Source organism: Dromiciops gliroides, chromosome 1, assembly GCF_019393635.1.
Source record: "Dromiciops gliroides isolate mDroGli1 chromosome 1, mDroGli1.pri, whole genome shotgun sequence".
Lineage (NCBI taxonomy): Eukaryota > Metazoa > Chordata > Mammalia > Microbiotheria > Microbiotheriidae > Dromiciops > Dromiciops gliroides.
In genome coordinates this window covers 400,591,332-400,612,026 of record NC_057861.1, presented here as the reverse complement: position 1 = coordinate 400,612,026, position 20,695 = coordinate 400,591,332, and the positions used below count along the sequence as shown (strand labels likewise).

The 20,695-nt window shown below is 40.4% G+C and overlaps 1 protein-coding gene across 3 annotated transcripts in view; it reads right to left on the bottom strand.

Moving 5' to 3' along the window:
* The window catches only part of PLPP1 (phospholipid phosphatase 1), a 121,552-nt gene extending 105,765 nt beyond the window's left edge, over positions 1-15,787 (bottom strand). For 2 of the 3 annotated variants that reach the window (XM_043976884.1, XM_043976885.1), the window contains exon 1: positions 15,344-15,755. In XM_043976884.1, the coding sequence (XP_043832819.1) occupies positions 15,344-15,401 (58 nt within the window). In that variant the 5' untranslated portion in view covers positions 15,402-15,755. Of the gene's footprint in view, positions 1-15,343 lie in introns of all 3 variants that reach the window. The other variant, XM_043976886.1, reaches the window with a different exon arrangement.
* Positions 15,788-20,695: the final 4,908 nt, after the last annotated feature.

Below are 20,695 nucleotides of genomic sequence, written 5' to 3'. Positions count from 1 at the left end.
GAAAAATGACAAAGTAGATATAAAAAGGACAGTTTCAGCTAAAGTGATCCTCATCACCCTGTTCCTCTTCTCTCCCACCCAGATACAAATTAGATACCTGTTTAATCTTTATTTCTAGTTCCTTACTATCTCTCCATCCAACCATAAACTTCTCCAATTTACTGTACTCTACCTACCACCTGTGAGAGTAATGCCCACCAAGCAGCCCAAAAAGAAGATCTGTGGTGTCTGGTTCCTGACAAAGGATAGAATTAATGAAAACAGACAAGAGAGGTTCAAATTCTAGTTCCAGTTCCAACCCTCTAACTGTGGCCAGGGCTACACTAGGTCAATAACGTCATAAAGGGAGGTTCATTAGAAACTGGAATGAGAAAGGGGGACATTAAACTTGCCTTCAGTGCCAAAGTGGATAGTTTAGTGTCATGCTCACAAAAGAGTTTTACACAAACCATCTGGAAAAGGTTTCCTTTCAGCCCACATTACAGAGTTACCTGAATAAATTGTTTCCCCAAACAAGCCTGATCAAATCAAGATACAAGGTTACCAAACCTTAATTTCCTCATCTTTCAAAAAAAAAAAAAAAAGGCAGGGCTAGGGGGTTATGGTTTTTTAAAAAGTGCTACTGAAATTTAAATATGCACACACACATGTGCAAGTGCACATTCTCCAATATAAATGTAGTCTCCCTACTGATCTAAAAACTTCCTATCAATTTCTTACTTGCAGGACTCCTATGTCTTTGGGGTTCACTACAATTACATTAATATTCAAGATGGCCACCATATAATCTCTTGCTGAGCAGCTCCGATGCACAAATTACCACAGGCCTGCTTCTGCAGGTATTGCTCTTAGCATATATTCTTCAAGTATCTTTACAAAATACCAAAGGCCCTGGGGACTTGGGAGTCAGGAAGACCTGATTCAAATCTCATCTCAAATACAATGACCCTTGATGTAGTCACTTAAAGAATGTGGTACTTTCAGTTTCTTCATTTGTAAATAAGGGAGTTGAAAGCAAAGATTTCTTAGGTACCTTCAAGCTCTAAATCTATGATGCTATATGAATGCTATGAGTCTTTAAAGAAAAATGCTACCTACAAAGGATTTTGAGCTCTGAAAAAAGAAATACAGAATGTTATCACCAAAATTCTTTTCACCTCATTCCTAAAAACTTGTATTGCTTTATTCTGAAGATATCAGACCTCAAGGTCAGATTTCTTGAGCAAATGCCTTCTTTAAGAAGGAAGGAAAGAAAGGGATTCTCCCTCAATATTACTTTCAAGCTATCTTTAATGGTCACCTACTTTGGCAGATCCATTCCATCTGTTACCCACCTCTGATACAAGAGCCTCTAAGCTTAAATAAAGTTTTCTTTAGTTAGCTTTAAGCATTAATTGGATAAATAAGGTATTACATGCTGTACATGAGAGAAATAAACTATTAGGACCTGTAACACTCTCATAGACTATTCACCACTACCTACCCACCTCAGCAGTCAAAGGGACCTCAGTAGAGAGTTATTGGGGGGAATTTTAGAAGACAAAATGAATAGTACTAGGAATTATTCTTAAAATGTGAACTAGTAGTTGGTAAGTACACTGCAGCCTGACCAGTTACTATCTATTGCCATGGTTCCTTAGCTGGCATCAGTGATGAGTTTCCACCTGGGTAGTGGGGTTCATTCTACATGGAAACATGAAGATCGTGGCATCTGCAAAATCAAATTGTAAAAAACAGTTCAAGGTGAATGCTGAGAAAAGGTTAGGGGAAAAAATCTGGCACGTATTTAAACCCAGAAACAAGAAACTGCCACAGCACTCATCACCCTCTGTCAGTCAAACATCTCACGTGACAATCTTGGTCTAACTAAATCAAACATCCCCCCCCCAAAAAAAAAAAGTAAGCAGAAGTAACCATTTACAAATTGACCATTCGATTTTACTGGCTATCACGCCCTCCAAAAAAGGCTGAGGAATTATACACTGTTTCCAAGTAGTGACAATTGTGGACTAAATACATCTGACAGTATCATCTTCTAAAAACAGCTTACCAAGAATGACCCTGAACTCCACATGCATGACATGAAATCACCTTAAACCATAGACAAGCACAAAAGGCTTCAACAAACACCCCCGTTGAGGCTCAAAGGGAAGATTCCATAAAAGATATATTATGTCAAGAAACAAGATCCTAAGCAAACCCAGGCAAAACCAAAAAGCATTGCATCAAAATGAAAAGTACAGCTTGCCACACCTTATTGTATAAGAACTCAAGAGAACTCCCCAGTCATGCAAAGTAAACAGTGTCTTCCTTCAACCATGTGCAATCTTCCATAGCAACAATTACTCTACTTCTTTTCCAAATTGCTGACGTCATGATAACTAGAGAATTTAGTGTCTGAATCAGGTAACTTGATTTTTGTAACAAAGTATATTTAGTCCCATCCTACTTTGTTTTGTTCAGTTGTTCAGTCATGTCTGACTTTTTTGTGATCCCATTTGGGGTTCCCTTGGCAAAGATACTGCAGTGGTTTGCCATTTCCTTCTCCAGTTTATTTTACAGATGAGGAAACCGAGGCAAACAGGGTTAACTGACTTGCCAAGAGTCACACAGCTAGTAAATATCTGAGATTATATTTGAACTCAGGTCCTCCTGACTTGAGGGCCAGCAGGCTATCCACTGAACCACCTAGCTGCCAACTTTTGCTTGCTTCTATTAAATTTTTTTTTTCCATTTATGGACCCAGTCTCAATTTGATCTCATATTGAAATGGATATGACCACGGACCCAAGATGATGTACAACTAACATTTTAAGTACATACTTTGTGAAAGTGAAAGGCACTATGAAAGTGAAAGGGACTATGATGAATCAAATTACCATCATTTGAAGATAGTGCTATAGTTTGTTTAAGATCGTTAAATGCTAAATTTGTAGCGTCAAATGTGTTAAATATATTTTATGTTTTAAAACTTGAATGTCACTGTTTTTATTCCTAATCCAAAATTGATATATTATTCACCATACCAGAGTATCCGTCAAATGGTTTAAATAATTAAGCTTTATAAAATAAAATAAGTTTAGATCTAAAGTCAAGATGTTCCCTTTCTACATTTCATTTCCCTTGCCTCTGCTTCTGCCTTTCACCCCTCCCCCCCACAAAAGAGTCCTTATAATTAGCACCCCCCAGAATCCTTCAGATTAGAAGCTCTTTTGAGAGGGTGAGAGAGGGAGACACAAATAGAATACTATAGTGAGAGTCTATATAAGTCCCTAATTATGGCATATGCTGGAGCAGTACTGAACCTGATTGTAAATTTTCCTCTCAAGTTGTCCAATCCTGCCACCTAAATTACAGGAGGAAGCCAACAACAACAGTGTTGCAAGTTCATTTCAGTAAGAGTTGAAGCCACATGTAGACACTGTGACCACTGGTTCATAATTCTGGTAAAGTAAAATCTGGGAGTTATTGACTTCTGCTGTCACCTTTTCTCTCTTTAATAAAAAGACACATTTAAAACAACTCCTACTTTTCATTTAAGTGTTACAATGACTATATCCTAATCTACAAGACAATAACTACAAGAACCTTACTGCCAAAGGTGACTAAAAAGGGAAGAGATTTAATGATTCTTAAGTGTATAAATGTGAACTATTATTCGTGACAGGACTTATAATTCCAGAAAGGGAGTGTTTATATTTCTTAAAATTCACAGAGGGTAAAAAATACAGGTCTCTGAAAAGTTTCCATGCTCTATCCTGGCAAGGAAAACCTAGTAAAAGCTCAACTGTATGAAACAAAGTTAGAGCCAAATTTTAAAAGAGAGACTCTCTTCAAGCTTCAGACTTTGGCTCCAGAGATTGTTGATGAAAATGCACATATTTAAGAAAAGGAAAAGTTCACCTGCCTCACAACAGGTCCTCTCAAGGAAGCTCCTTTCCCTCTCATTTACACACACACACACACACACACACACACCCAAAGCTGGAGCTCAGTAGCCCAAAAGCAGGCTCTACTACTCATTTGATTGTCCACATTGATTAAGTTGAAAAAAATTAATAAACCACTGCTGTAAGCTCTTCCAGCATAGTATTAATTCATCAGGCAGGGAAAGAGAGCAGATTCACCTGACTGCTGAGAAGCTCCATACTGTTTATAGGAACAGCTGAAGAAAACAGCCCCACCTAAGGTAAAAATGGGTTATATAGCATTAGGACCCAAACTCTATATTTAGCTACTTACACAGTCATTCAATTATAGAACTGAGTTGACAAATAGATGTGCCATAAATTAGCTAGCTGTCAGTAGAGGAAAGATTTAGTCATGGGTGCCTTGGTATAGAGTAAGCAGAGCCCTGAGTTCAAATCCAACCTCAAATCATTTACTAGCCGTGTTAAGTCTGGGCAAGTAACTTCACCTAATTCTGTGAGACTCATATAAGATAATGTCTGCAGGGTGCCCTGTAAACCCTGAAGTGTCAGCTATTACTGTTAGAAGAAGGAAGAATGATATAACGGAAAAATACTAGATTAGGAATCGAAAGACTATTTTCTATTTATTCCCAGCTCTGCCACTAATTAGCTATATGATCTTCAAGTTCATTTACCCACCCTGAGCCTCAGTTTTCTCATTTGTAAATCAAATACCCACTATTCCTAAATCACCTGCTTGGCACCTAGTTCTAATCTTTAAATTAACTTTAGCTCTAAAACCACTGATTTTTTTTTAATAAAACCATTGATCTTATGAAAGAAAACACATTACTTTAATGGAACACATTACCTATCAGACTTATGGACAGGAAAACAATTTAGGAACAAAAGACAGAGCATTATGGAGATGTAAAATGGATAATTTTGATTACATGAAGTTGAAAAGGTTTTGTACAAATAAAGCCAATGTAGCCCAAACTAGAAGGAAACCAGAAAACTGGGGGGGGGGGGGGCGCTGGGGAGGGTGGATTATAGACAGTTGCTTGGATAAAGCTCTCATATTTCAAATATAAAGAACTTTTTAAGACAATGAGTCATTTCCCGATTGATAAATAGTCAAAGGTTATGGACAGGCAGTTTTTCAATGGAGAAATCAAATATATAACTATATAAAATCAAGTGAAAAAATGCTCTAAATCATTACTGATTAGAGAAATGCGCATTAAAACAATTTTGAGGTGTCATCTCACACCTATCAGATTGGCTAAAATGATAGGAGAAAATGACAAATATTGGAGGGCATGTGGAAAAACTGAGTCAATAATACACTGTTGGCAGAACTGAAGTGATCTAACCATTTTGGAGAACAATCTAGAATTATGGGGCAGCAGTGGATAAAGCAGCTGCCTTGGATTCAGGAGGACCTGAGTTCAAATCTGGCCTCAGACACTTGACACTTACTAGCTATGTGACCCTGGACAAGTCACTTAACCCTCAATGCCCTGCAAAAAAAAAATAATAATAACAATAATAAAATAGAATTATGCCCAAAGAGTTATAAAACGGTGTAACACCCTTTGATCCAGCAATACCACTGTTAGGTCTGTTTCCTAAGGTGATCAGGTTAAAAGAACTTATATGTTCTAAAATAGTTATAGCACCTCTCTTTGTGGTGACAGATCTAGAAATTGAAGAGATGCCTATCAACTGGAGAATGGCTAAACAAGTTGTGGTAGATGATTGTGATGGAATACTACTGTGCTGTAAGAAAAGGTGAGCTGATTGATTTTAGAAAAACATGAAAAGATTTGAATGAAAAAATTAAAAGTGAAGTGAGCAGAACCAAGGGAATGCTGTAGACAATATCAGCAATACTGTTCTAATAATTGAACAACCAAGTTATTCTGGGTATTATAAATACTCAAATCGGGGTCAGCTAGATGGCGCAGTGGATAAAGCATCGGCCCTGGATTCAGGAGGACCTGAGTTCAAATCCGGCCTCAGACACTTGACACTTACTAGCTGTGTGACCCTGGGCAAGTCACTTAACCCTCATTGCCCTGCCAAATATATATATATATATAAATACTCAAATCAACTACAAAGGACCTATAAAGGAAGATGCCATCCATCTCTCCAGAGAAAAAACTGATAGGAAGCAAGCAAAATGTGGTGTTACAAATCTGTATCAAATGGTGGTCTTCTCTAATCTGGGATGGGAAGGGAGGCAGACAGTTTGGAACTTAAAATGTAACCCCCCCAAAAAAATTTAATTAAATTTTTTTTTAAAACATCCCCTCTCACCCAATATATCACACTTCCTTTCCTCTGCAACATCCCTGACGAAAGGCAGTCAATACTCTGCCTAAACATTCCACTAAGAGCAAAGTTCAATAACTTAAGGTAACCCATTCTGGAGTGGAAGCAAATTCTTAAAGGGAGCTGAATTCTGCATCCTTATAATTTATACCCTCTGTTCTGTTCTGCCCTCCACAAGCCAAAAAGAATGAGTCTAATCCTTCTTCCAGATAACAGCCCTTTAACTATTTGAAGATACTTACATACATGCCTCCCTTATATATTTTCTTTTTCAGGCTAACCAACTACTATAGTTCTTTTATCCATTCTTGAAATGACAGTTTCCAGATTCCCCAATGTTTGGTCACCAGCCCTAAGACACTTGTTTGTGGTCAGTCTATAAACATTTATAAAGCCATATACTATGTTCCAGGTATTGTGTTAAGCACTGGGGATACAAAGAATGGCAAAAGACCTCCCCTGTTCTCAAAAAGCTTATAATCTAATCAGGAGAAAACATACAATCTATATATAGGATAATTCATTAACAAAGAATTAAGGATGTTTGATATGACTGTACATATATACAACCTATATCACACTGCTTTTTGTCTTGGGGAGGAGGGAGGGAAGGGGGGGGGAGAAAAGAAAATTTGGAACTAAAAATCCAGTGTAAACAAATGTTGAAAACTATTCTTATATGTAACTGGAAAATAATAAAATAAAATTTTTTTAAAAACCAAAGAATTAAGGAAGAGTCAGGAAAGGCTTCCTGTAGAAAATGTGATTTTAGCTGGCACTTAGAGGAAGGCAGAAGGCAGAAATGAGAAGGCGAAGTATTCTAGGCCCTGGAGCTTGCCAGAGAAAACAAGGTTCTTATGAGAAATTCTCAAACACCTTGATAAAATCTACACTAACAAACCTCTCAGCAATATCAGTGAACCTATGCTAAGTAAGCACAGGGGCAGCTGGGTGGCCAAGTGAATAGAGCACTGACCCTGGAGTCAGGAGGACCTGTGTTCAAATTTCATCTCAGACACTTACTAGCTATGTGACCCTGGGCAAGTCACTTAACCCCAATTGCCTTAAACATCTGGGGCCATATCCAGTTGTCCTGATATATATCTCACCACTGGACCCAAATGGGTCTGGAGAAGAGAGTGAGGTTGGTGACCCTACACAGCCCTACCTCACTTAAATCCAATTCAGTGCAAGTCATGATGTCACCCCAATGTCATGGTTCTGGACAAAGGACAAACAACAACATGCTGAGTAAGCATATTTGGGAGGTAAATTTGGGCTAAGTTTTACAAGATAATAGAATTGCAAAAAATATTTCACCTGTGGACAAAGTGGGATGGTTGTATATTAATATGACAATCATTTTCCAAATGAGAAGTATGAAGAGGAGATAGTGGTATAAGGTCTCTTCTATCTGAAATAACAAATCCTAGAGGGATGTGGAAAAATAGGTACACTAATCATGAACTTATCCAACCATTCTGGAGAGCAATTAGAACTATTCCAAAGGGCTATAAAACTGTTCATACCTTTTGACCCAGCAATACCACTATTAGGTATGTGTCCCAAAGAAATAAAAGGAAAAGGATGAGTATATATAAAAGTATTTATAGCAGCTTGCAGGGGTGGGGGGCAGGGAAATGAGGGTTAAGTGACTTGCCCAGGGTCACACAGCTAGTGTCAAGTATCTGAGGCCACATTTGAACTCAGGTCCTCCCGAATCCAAGGCTGGTGCTCTATTCACTGCACCACCTAGCTGCCCCTTATAGCAGCTCTTTTTGTGGTGGCAAAGAACTGAAAATTGAGATGTTCATCAGCTAGAGAATGGCTGAACAAGTTATATATGAATGTAATAGAATACAACTGTGCTATTAGAAATGATGAACAGGAGGAAGGTTTCAGAAAAACACAGGAATTGATGTAAAGTGAAGTGAGCCAAACCAAGAGACCACTGTACACAGTAACAGTAATATTGTAACAATGATCAACTGGGAAAAGACTTAGCTATTCTGTTCAGGACAATGATCCAAGACAATTCAAGGACTCATGATGAAAAATCCAGAGAGAGAGAACTCAAGTACAAAATGAAATTTTCTCTCTTCATTTTTCTTGCTTTTTTGCAGCATAGCTAATATAGAAATATGTTTTGCATGACTTCACATGTATAACTTGATTTTTTGGTGAGTAGGGATGGGGCTGGAGGGAAGAAGAGAATTTAGAACTCAAAAAATGTTTAAAAGAATATAAAAAATTATTTTTTGTAGAGGAGAAATAATGACAAGGGAGCAATCAATCGACACATATTTATTAAGTACCTATTATATGCCAGGCACTGTGCTAAGTGCTAGAAATAGGTCTAAAAAAGTTAAATGACTTGCCCACAATCACATAATTTGTGGTCTCTGACTAAATGCAGAGTTCTTTCTACCACAACACACTTGTCCATAGCAGCTTACAAAGAATTTACTTTGACAAGATCAGAAGTATTACTCAGATCCCCTACCTAGTAGGTAAATTTGTTCCAAACTACAGACAACATGTTGCAGTGAACAAAGCAATGGAGCATTTGGAGTCTGAGATCTAGATCTGAAATTCCATATTTTACCTTACTAACTTCGTAAATACGAGCAAGTTATTAACTAGACTTCAATTTCCTCATCTTAAAAATATTTACTATAGACCTAATTTCCCTAATTTCCACATTCCATGCAAGTACAAAACTCACACTGAAGCCATTAAGTAGGAAGACTGCATATTAGAGCGTTTGGAGTGAAACTATCTTCCACCTTGAAAGAACATAAAAGCAGGCGTTATTCTCATAATTCCAATGTCCTGCACCAGAAATATAAGATAACCAATAACCAAGTATTCGAGACCTCAGTTTAAAACAGGTCCTTTTGGGGGCAGCTAGATGGCCACTGTGGTTAAGCACCGGCCCTGGATTCAGGAGTACCTGAGTTCAAATCTGGCCTCAGACACTTGACACTTACTAGCTGTGTGACCCTGGGCAAGTCACTTAACCCCCATTGCCTGCAAAAAAACAAACAAAAAAAACCCCAGGTCTTTTTAAATAATAATAGAACTACCCAAGTTAATCTAACCTATTAGTACTCAGGCCATCCACATCAGTCACAGTTTTCCAGTTTATAAAGTGCTTTATATATTATTTCATTTGATATATTGTTGCTTACAGAATGAAATGTGTTTCATCAGCTTAAAACACAGTTGCCTGAATTCAAGAGAACCTGTGTGATCCTGAGCAAGTCATTTAACCCCAGCTGCCTCACCAAAAAAAAAAAAAAAAATAGTTATCAGTGTTGACCACTACAACAACAGCTCAAGCTGTGCTTCTGACTCTGGACTGGGCCACCGTGACTCAGATGTCTTCTCTCCCTGGAACTTCTGAGCCTTTCATGGCTACAGCAAGGTTGGATGCTTTTGAGTCAACTCATGATCAAAACAACAGATCACAAGCCCTCATCCACTCCCTGGTTATTGTTTTTGACCAGACCTTATTTATAGTCTTCTTATGTCTCACACCCACCCTGCAGTATTCTTCAATCCAAAGACACCTTCAGTCTCTGCCTCCTGGACTCCCTGGCTTTTCCTCAATTCTAAGCTAAAATCCCACCTTCAGCACTCCCTGATTAATTCTAGTACTCTCCAAGGTATCCTATACCTAGCTTGTCTGTAACAGGTTTTTTTTTTCCTTTCCATGTTGTTTCCCCCAATAGACTGTGAGAGTTCCTTGAGTTGCCTTTCTTTGTTATCCTCAGAACTTTGCACCAGGTCTGACACACAGTAGGTGCTTAATAACTGTTTACTGTCATACTGACACAAACTAGCTGCATGACCCCTAGACAAATCACTGAACATTTCAATGCCTCAGGAAATGAAAACACCTTAAGTTGTAAAGAACAGCTGCCAAAATGTATTGGTAGAGTTTCCTCAGTGGGAGTTACCTACATCAAAAAATTACAGGTTGAAGGCAGTTTTCAGACAAAGAAATCAGAGCTATCCATAGTCATGTGAAAAAAAATACTATAGGGGCAGCTAGGTGGTGCAGTGGATAGAGCACTGGCCCTGGATTCAGGAGGACCTGAGTTCAAATCCTGCCTCAGACACTTGCCACTAGCTGTGTGGCCCTGGGCAAGTCACTTAACCCCAACTACCTCACCAAAAAAAAAAGAAAGAAAGAAAGAAAAAATACTCGAAATCAAAGAAATGCAAATTAAAACAACTCTGAGGTATCACTTCACACCTATCAGAGTGGCAAATATAACAAAAAGGAAAATGTTGGTAGTATCACTGGGTGGCATTCAATGGTGACATTCTATTACTCCATCAATATACAAATATGGTATATGCATGGCTGGATGGATAGATGGATTACCCCCAAACACTGCCTTTTCAAGTTAGGAATTATTGCTAGATAGAATGTTGTGAAAAATTTAAGTGCTTCCTAATCAGAAAGATAATGTGTTCTCTTTCTCTCTCCTTCCTGTCTTTCTGTATACATATATGCATTTTCCTTATAAATAAACTCCAAGAAACAAGTTTATGATCTGCAATGTGAGCACAAATCAAAGAGGGAAAAGACACCAAAACTAGAAGTCCAGTAACTATAGTTCTATCAGAAGATACAGAAAAAAGAAAATTTGAAATTTGAGTATTACAGATCTGTGAAATGAGGAGACAAGCAAGCTCAATGTCCAGAAAGGTTCTCAAAGGCTCTTTTTGGCCTGGGAGATTAGAGATCAGGGAAATTCAAAGAGACTAGTGAAATGCCCCCAAAATATCATTGTAGAATGCAAAAGTCTCCTGAACTTGCTTCAAAGAAATGCTCTCTGGTGGCTCAGGAAGCTGCCCCAGATCGGGTTGATTTTTTCACATATATCCATTCTTTAGGGCTACTGAGTGAAAAATACTGTCTTTAAGGAACTTCACAAAACTTTTATAGTCAGTGAAAAGTTTTGAAATAATAATTAGTATCTTTCCACATAACTAAAAAAATGTAATTACTTGGGTGATCTTGGATAAGTGTCAGTCTCCCTGGGCCTTAGTTTCCTCATCTATAAAATGTAAGCGTGGGTTTAAATTAAGCAATATCTAGACATTCGTGTAATGGAAAGAGTTAAGGTCACATAACCCCACTTCGAGCTCTGCCATTTATTACCCATCTTGCTTTGAGCAAGTCATTTAAACTCTGCGCCTCAATTTCTTTAACTATAAAATGAGGCCTCTAGACTAAGTGACAGCTAAGATACCCTTCCAGATCCAAGTCTATGGTATACTCCAAATGTGACCTTTTTCAGAATACTCAAATACTCCCGTGTTCTAAAGTTCTAACACTAATGCAAGGTCATGGAAACCCCAAGATACTTTTCCCTGGTCCAATGGTAAATCAGGCTAATGGACAACTACAACATACAGAACCAAATGCAAATGTAAAGGGAATTTTTATTGTTTTCCTGACTCCACTAATCACTAATAAGGATACCTATTTAAAAAATTAAATTTAAAAAAATATGTACTTCTGTATGTGCTTTGAAATAACAAGTTCCTACCAGATTTCTGTCCCAGTGAGAGGGGAGAGAAGTGAGGGAGAAAATTTTGGAGCTCAAAATGTCATAAAAATAAATGTTGAAAACACATCTTTACATGTAACTGGAGAAAAAATAAAATACTATTAAGACTGAGACAACAGGTTCCTTCAATAGTTATCCCTATTTTGGATCTTCACTGTCTCACACCTACAATATGAAATAGTGTTCTGTCAGAATAAGGTGCTTTTAAAAAATTCCCAAAGGGGCAGCTAGGTGGCGCAATGATAGAGCACACACCCTGGATTCATGAGGACCTGAGTTCAAATCCAACCTCAAACACTTGACACTTAATAGCTGTGTGACCCTGGGCAAGTCACTTAACCCCAATTGCCTCACTCCAAAAAAAAAAAAATCCCCAAATGCCTCCTCCACTACTTTACTATTCTATCTGAGATAATTTTTTAAAAGCTCATTTACTTGTGACAGGACAAACTTGAAAGAATTTGGAATTATTCAATGTTGCTCCTACAAATGAAATGATATTAAATGTTAAATAGTGCATGGTTTAAATATTAGACATCTATCATGCCTTTTATTCAGGATGAGCGAACTGCTTATCCTTACTATCTGATAGGCTGATTTTCTATTATATAGTTTAAGAGCCTGGAGAATCAACAATGTTTATGTGGCATTGTCCAGTCACAGATAATATCAACTGAGTAGGAAGGGGAAAAAGAAAAGTCCTATTTTCATAGAACAAGAAATTCAACACAACAATCTCAAACTTCACCACTGTCTCCCAAGTATCTACCAAGTCCTGGAAGGTAGTAGCAAGTAAAGCTCAGCAAAACCATGCGAGAGAATCCCACTATGTAGTAGTTACAATGTTATATACAATGATCTTCCCCTTTAACAAGCTTTCTCCTTCAACAAAACAGCCCTCCAGTAATTCTAGGACAAGAACAACATCATGAGAGATATGCAAAGTCATGATCCTTACCCTCCAGATTCAAATACTGTGTGATCTTTGCTACTCATTTAAAGGAGCTAGGGGGAAAGGTCTATCATTAAAACCAATTCAATACTTAGAGACTAGGGGTTTGAGGAGGTTTTGTTTAGCGGGTGACAATTTCCTATTGCTCCTTTGAGTACTAGGTATGGCAATTTTAATACCAACACAAGCTTCTCTCTTCTACCCAACATGATTCTGGGGTTTCACTCTCCTACTATTAGTTGGTGTGTTCTCCGGGAACGCAAAATAATTTTAAAATCAGCCATAATAAAACACCATATAATGCAATCTGAGACTGACAGATAATTTTAGATCACAGTTCACTGTTCTCATTAGTTTAGATAATGAAGATTTAATACTACTCATGCACATTCTAACTGGAGCAGTCAGTTCCTGACTTCCCAATTACAGTAATGTTCCTAATTACAGTAAAGGGAACACTGTGCTAGTAGATCTAGGTTCATTTATTTACCCTTTCCTCATAAACACTCCAAATTACTTTAGATGGTACATATAACTAATTTTAGAAACAACAGCATACATGACAGATGAAGTAGCACATCTTCCAAATGGAAAAAAATGACATTTTTCTAAAACATGTTTATAAAACGATGAAGTGAAAGCCATCTCCAACACAATTTTATGTTTTTGAGAACTATTTTAACATCCTGCATCTGAAATCTCAAATAGCAAATCCTTAGATTTTAATTTTAAAACTCCATGAAGTCATGGACCACAATCTTAATTATCTTTCTCACCTCCCTATAGTGCTTTGCTTGGTCAAAATATTCCACTGCCCACAGAGGAGTCGTCACAGAGGAATGCATCTTGTGACAAGGAATGCAAGCTGGAGAGTGAATTCTCCTCCCAACCTTAAGTCATTAACACTACTTTTATATCCCTTAAGAATGCCATCCATCCACATACATTGAAAGCCTCAAACACAAGGCTTGCCTTTTCCACATAGAATCCACAACACAGCTGCCTTGTTCCAGATGTTTTGTATTTATTAACAAGTCCTAACTTACACATAACCCTTAAAGGTTTACACCACCCACTCAACACCTTTCCCATATTCCCAATACAGTTAATTTTAGCTCTGACAGATCAACAAAGAGGAAGAGCAGGCAACCCCCAGGAGAACATAACACTTCCATCAGGAAGGCACAACGCCCAGCCAAAGAATTTATACAGCTCCTTGTGAGCTGTCAGAGAAGAGATGGAAAGCTACTCCATGGCCTCGTCTGCAGAGAGGAGACAGCACGTCTGGGACACACAGAAACAAACCAACCACCGCTGTCCCTCACCCACACTTGGAGCCTGGAAACTACACCTGAACCACATAACTTAGTTCAGAGATTTTTCAATTTTCAGAAATAATGTCTAAGAGATGAAAATTTTCCCCAAAATGCAATGAATCGGGCCCTTCTATTTGTTACTTGGGAGTTCCCAAAGCAGTAACTCTCCACTGTTTTTGTCAACTGAATCTGATTAGCCAATGACCAGTTTTCTCCAGTAAAATAAAATAAAAGGAGGAGTGAGCCCTAGGACTGATTGATCATCCTGCCTTGTTCGAGAGGAGTAGAAAGAGTAGATGAGAGGAAATGGAAAGGAGAGGTAAAATAAGGTGATTGATTAGTATTAAAGTGGTCGTGGCCACATGCCCACCTTGGGTGGGAGAGAGAGGTAGTAGAGGGAGGTTCTGGATGAGAGGACAGAATGCAGAGCAAGAGCCAGAGCCAGGGATGCAGGGCAGAAGGCATTTACAAGCACAGAAGCAGCGAGTCTCATACATACAGAAGCTGCGTAGAGAAACAGCGGGTTACTCAGACACACACAGGCCCATGTACCCACATTCTAAAAGCACTCCCCGATACAAGAGTTCATACTTAACACCTCCCAAAACACACATCCCGATACACGAGGGAGCCCACTCACACGAACCCACATCCTAAAATGCATACAACATTTTCCACACTCCCCAACACAAACGTTCATACTTAACACTTCCCCATACACACACCCTCCCATCCCGAAGGATGAGGGCGTGCAAGAGTACATGCACACATACACCCACATCCTAAAATGCAATCCATTTACACACTCCCCAACACAAACGTTCATACCAATGCAGGACAGCAAGTGCATATTCACCTTCACACACATACACCCGTATCCCAAAATGCATGCAATCCATTCACACACTTCCCAACACCTAATACACACACACACACACACACACACGCCCATCCCGATGCACGAGGCACGCGCACAGACACGCATACACATGCACCCGCATCCTAAAATGCATGCAAAATCTATTTACACACTCAACACAGGAGTTCATACTTAACACCTCCTAATATACACACACGCCCATCCGGATGCACGAGGGCGGGCACACACACACACACACACACACACACACACACACAGACGCACACCGGCCGCAAGACAAGCTTAGCTGAGCTCGAGCTGCACAGACAGGGGCAGAGCCGGGCGGAGGTGGCGGGCTGGCGCCGGCACATACATACCCAGAAACAAGCAGACCATGTCCAGGGCCACGAACGGCAAGCGGGTCTTGTCGAACATGGTCTCGGGCCCCGGGGCGGCCGCGCGACGGGGCGGCCAGGAGGGACGAGAAGCGGCGCGTTCGGCAACGCTTGACCAGCCTTCGCGGGCCGGGGCCGGGGACTGAAGGCGACCGGCGAGGGACGGCTCCTCCCGGGGACAGGGCCAGCGCTCCGCACGAAAGCAATGGCGCCTTGAGAGCCCGGAGCCCCGCCGCCAGTCCGGGCCTCAGTCCGCCTGCAAGAGCTCAAACTCACCACCTCCGCACAGCCGGCCCTCCCGAGCGCTCTGCGGCGGGCCCCGCGCCTGAGCTCCCACTTTAAGGATGGGAAGCCGCGGGGAGGAGAAAGGCAGCTCCAGCCACTCCCCTGCTCCCTCCCTCGCGCTGGCCCGGGCCGGCGCCTTGTGCACTTAAACTAGGACTCTGGCCACCCGCGAGGGGCGGGGCGGCCGGCACGCATGGGCAAAGATGAGGGCAGGGAACCTGAGGAGGGGGGCGGGATGAAGGGGAAAAGACCAATCAGCGCAGGCTCCTTCTCCCCTCGCCTCCACTTGCTCCCGTCCCATTTGACCAAGTATGTACCCGTCTGACGTGAGGAAAAGGGGCTGGGTCGTTCGGTTCGGCCGACCCGGGCCGGGCTCGGAGTCGGGAGAACTGGGGTTCTCGTTCGGATACCCCCGCCTTCCCTCTCCGAGACGGGGGCCGGGTTTGTGTAGCTGGAGGGACGGTCCACGAGTTCCTGGGAGGGCGACCCTGACTGAAGGCGTGGAAAGCCGGAGCGAACCTTAGTGGGAACCGCAGGCTCAAGGGGAGGGGAGAATACCACCTCCGTTTCCATAGCAACACCGCCACCACCCCCGGCGCGAGAAGGGCGCGGATCGAGCAGGCGGAGCCAGAGACCGCCTCTCAAGCCCAGAGAGCCCGCGGGCCAGGGCACGGTGGCGTCAGTTTCTTCCTCTGTAAAATGGGGTTAATGATACTTCCCTACCTACCCCTAGGGTCTAGTAGCTCTGAATTATATTGAGTGTCCAATGAGATAATCCGTGTTGAAAACACTCCGGAAAAACAACGAAGACTTAATACCCAATACTTAGGTTTTTAAATGTTTGGGAAGAATGAAGCAACTGGATAAATATGAGCAAATTACCCTCCCTTTGCACCATTACTTCCCCCACCACCACCTGGTTAATAAACCTGTGGACTTCAACTTATGACAAACATGCTTGGGTCAGGGAGAAACAAGGAAAGTAATCATTAGGTTGAGACTTTGTTCCCTTGGGAAGAGATGAGGATAAAAATAGATCCATAAGTGAGTGAACGGATCAATCGAAGCTGTCTTACAAATGCCTTAGGTTTCATTCTCTGTGGTTTTCATATAGAAAGCAATCCATAAAATGCTTGCTGGAGAAAGTGATGAACCTAAAAGGGTGTAATTTGTAAAACATTTGTGTTTGGGGATTGCTTGTGGCTGTTTTTCTTGGGGGGCAGCAGGGTTGTGCAGTTCTTGGTGACATCAGAATTAAGTATAAGCCGGTGGTTCTGACAGTAAGAACCTATTCGTCGCACGAGAGCAGATCTCCATCCCTGCACAACAGAATCGAACACATTTGTAGAAATTCAGGCCATTTCCACTGAGCCCTCCCCCCCCCCCAGAATATAATACAAGTGATCATTGCTTCTTTACCTCCAGGCCCATTCCACTTTGGAATATTTCTAGTTGTTAGGAAGGTTTTCCTTATATCAAGCTTAAATTTACTCCTTTTAAAATTAAGCCCTTCAGATACTTGCAGGTTAGAGTATCACAAGATTTCAATCTTATGAAGTCATCTAATCCAACCACCTCATTTTACAGATGTGGAAGCTAATGCCCAGAGAGTTTAAGTAATTTGCCCAAAGTCACACAGGGTAGTAAGCAGCAGAAACAGAGTTGGACTCAGGTCCTCTACTTAACTACACAACTCTTTATACCTGTTTTTAACTGTTCATTCTTCTCTTCTTCAAATTTATAGCTCATTAGAACAGGATGTAACTCAAAAGTTATGGGCAGCTAGGTGGCGCAGTGGATAAAGCACCGGCCCTGGATTCAGGAGTACCTGAGTTCAAATCCGGCCTCAGACACTTGGCACTTACTAACTGTGTGACCCTGGGCAAGTCACTTAACCCCCATTGCCCTGCAAACAAACAAACAAAAAAACAAAACAAAAGTTAGCTACTACAGTTTGGTTTGAAATGACTTCCAGATTGATATAACTGGATTTAAAATCATAGTATGGATTCTAGGAGGAAGAGATATTTCACTTTGCCAAAGGCCTGGAATAGCCACAAAAGCCAAGGTGTGGCTGCAGAAGGAAACTCTCCCGGATGCAGGCATATCATTTTCATGATTCTATTTATATAAGTGTAAGCTTGGGTGCCCCAATGAGACTACTATAAAAGTTGAAAGTAAGCAAGGTCTAAAGGAGACACTGAAATGGAAAGGGAAATGGAACCTTCAGAGCAGTAATAGACTTCCTTCACTCAGGAAAAGAGTAGGCAATTTAAATGCCTTAATTGAATGTGAAGAGGTCAGCAAGACAATGAGCTTGCCTCCAAGGCATAGACTGCATTCATACCTTTATATGCATTCATACAGTCCCTAGTCACTCACCTACTTATGATTCCCAAAGGAATGTATCTGGAGAAAGTGATTAATTTGAAACTAAACACCAAAGGCCTGTGTTCTAAATCTTTTTTGTCTAGGACCCTCTTTGGCAGGCTGGTGAAGCCTAAGAATTCCTCAGAAATAAGTTTTTAAATGCATAATACTTAGTATTATGTAATACTTATGTAATATTTAGTAGTACAAAGGAAACCAGTTATAATTAAATAGCTATTTTTCAAGTTACTTAAACAATCTTTAAGTGACAAATCTAATGGCATTTTCTCAATCCTCATCCTTTTTGACCATTCTGTACTTGCCACTGTCACAGCCTTTGACCCTCTTCTCTCTCGATTCTGAAAGTACACTACGAAAACCTCTCCTCATTATTCTTTGCTGTATGCCCAATAACAGTAACTGTCCTACTGGGTTCAGTCCGGGACTCTTTTCTCCCTCTAGACTATTTCACTTGGTAATCTTATCTGCTCCCATTAAATTCAATTATTATCTCCATGCTAATGATTCTCAAATTTCCTTACCCATCCCTAACCTCTCTATTGATTGCCAGTCTCTGCATCTCTGCCTATTGAACATCTAGAACTGGATGTCCTTTTGACATCTTAAGCTCAACATGTCCAAAACTGAACTCATGTTCTTCTTCCCCATCCCCGCCCCCCCATTCCCAACTTCCCTATTACTAGTGAGAATACCACCATCCTCCCAGTCACCCAGGCTCAAAACCCACAGGTCATTCTCAGCTCCTTATTTTCTCACCTTTCCATATCCAATCTGTTACCAAGGATTTCCAACTTTAACTTCCTAACATCTCTAGCATATGCCCTCTTTTCTCCAACACTGGCACCTCCCTGGCACAAGTTGGCATCACATCAAGTCTGGACTCTTGAAATAGTCCACCTGCTGGTGGCATGCTTGCCTCATGTCTCCTGCACTCTAATCCATCCTCTACTCAGCTTTCAAACTAATCTTCCTAAAGAAGATTTAACTGACTATAATCTGACCATACTCAATAAACTCCAGTGGTTCCCTATCACCTCAAGATCAAATATAAAATCCTCTGTTTGATGTTCAAAGCCCTTCAGAACCTCTCCTCTTCTTCCTCAGTTCTTATCTTAACACCTTATACCACTTAATCTTTAATTCAGTGACTGATTTCCTTTCTGTTCCTCAAACAAGACACTCCCTCTCTTTTTCACACTCTATCCTCCAATGCCTGGAATGCTCTCCTGTCTCATTTCTGCCTTTCCCTGGCTTTGCTGAACTCCCAGCTAAAATCCAACCTTCCATTGGTAAACCTTTCCCAACCCCCCTAAATTCTAGTGCCTTCTGTTCAGTATATTCAGTTTACCCTCCATATAATTTCTTTGTACATAGTTCCTTGCATGTACAAGGACTGTGAGCTCCTTTGTTTTTGATCTGAGTACTTTAGCACACTTTCTGGCACATAGTAGGCACTTAATAAATGTTTACTGAATGACCAGCTGATAAAAAACATTTTTCTTAAAAACAAGTTCCGGGGCAGCTAGGTGGCGCAGTGGATAGAGCACCGGCCCTGGAGTCAGGAGTACCTGAGTTCAAATCCGACCTCAGACACTTAACACTTACTAGCTGTGTGACCCTGGGCAAGTCACTTAACCCCAATTGCCTCACTAAAAAAAAACAAAAAACAAACAAACAAGTTCCCAGGCAGGTTAAGAACTCATGCCCTAAAACAATATAGGCAAGCTCTTTTTATTCCCACTTTTAAAATTATTATTTCTGTTGAGATTCTTAACCTTTTTTGGAATCTTCATGTGTATTTTGTTATTATCTTTCCCAGTTTTGTAATATTTTGGTAGTTTGGTATCCCATTAAATAAGTAAATTAATTTAGGTGATATTGTAATTTTTATTAATATAGACTGATACTATCCATGAGCAAATAATTTTCCAATTATTTAGGTTAGTCTGTCAATGGGCATTTATTAAGCATTTACTATGGCAGGCATTGTGCTAAACACAAGGAATACAAAAACAAGTCAAAAGAAAGACAATCGTTGCCCTCAAACTTAAGGAAAGTTTGAGGAGCTCACATTCTAATGGGGAAGAAGAAGGTACCAAGTGATTGGACATAATGGTGAAGTCCAGAAAGAGCAAAGGCAGGTGGGAAATGAAGAAATGGCTGGCCAGGGTGCCCTCTTTAAATGGAGGTTCTGGAAAGAACCTTCTTCCTCAGGGGCAGAAGGTATTTCCAAGGTGTGAGTGAGTTCCAGGATTGAAGTGAACTTCCAGGATAAGGAGGTTACAGGAGCATGATGAAGTCCACAGGGGTGCATCCTGGTGGGAAATCAATCAATCAATAAACATTTATTAAGTACTGACTGTGTGCAAGGCACTGTGCCGAGCAATAGGAATACAAAAAGAAGCAAAAGACAGTCCCTGCCCTTAAGGAATTTACAGTCTAATGTAGGAGACAACAGGCAAATCTATACAAAGCAAGCTATATACAGGATAAATAGGAAATAATTAACAGAGGAAAGGCAGTAGAATTTAGAGAGGTTAGGGAAAGTTTCCAGTAAAAGAAATGAAGGTCTGTCTTTATTTCTGTTAACAGTGGCTTGCTTTTACATATTTCTTGTGTATATGTAGGTATTTTATTCATATTTTATCCATTCTGTAG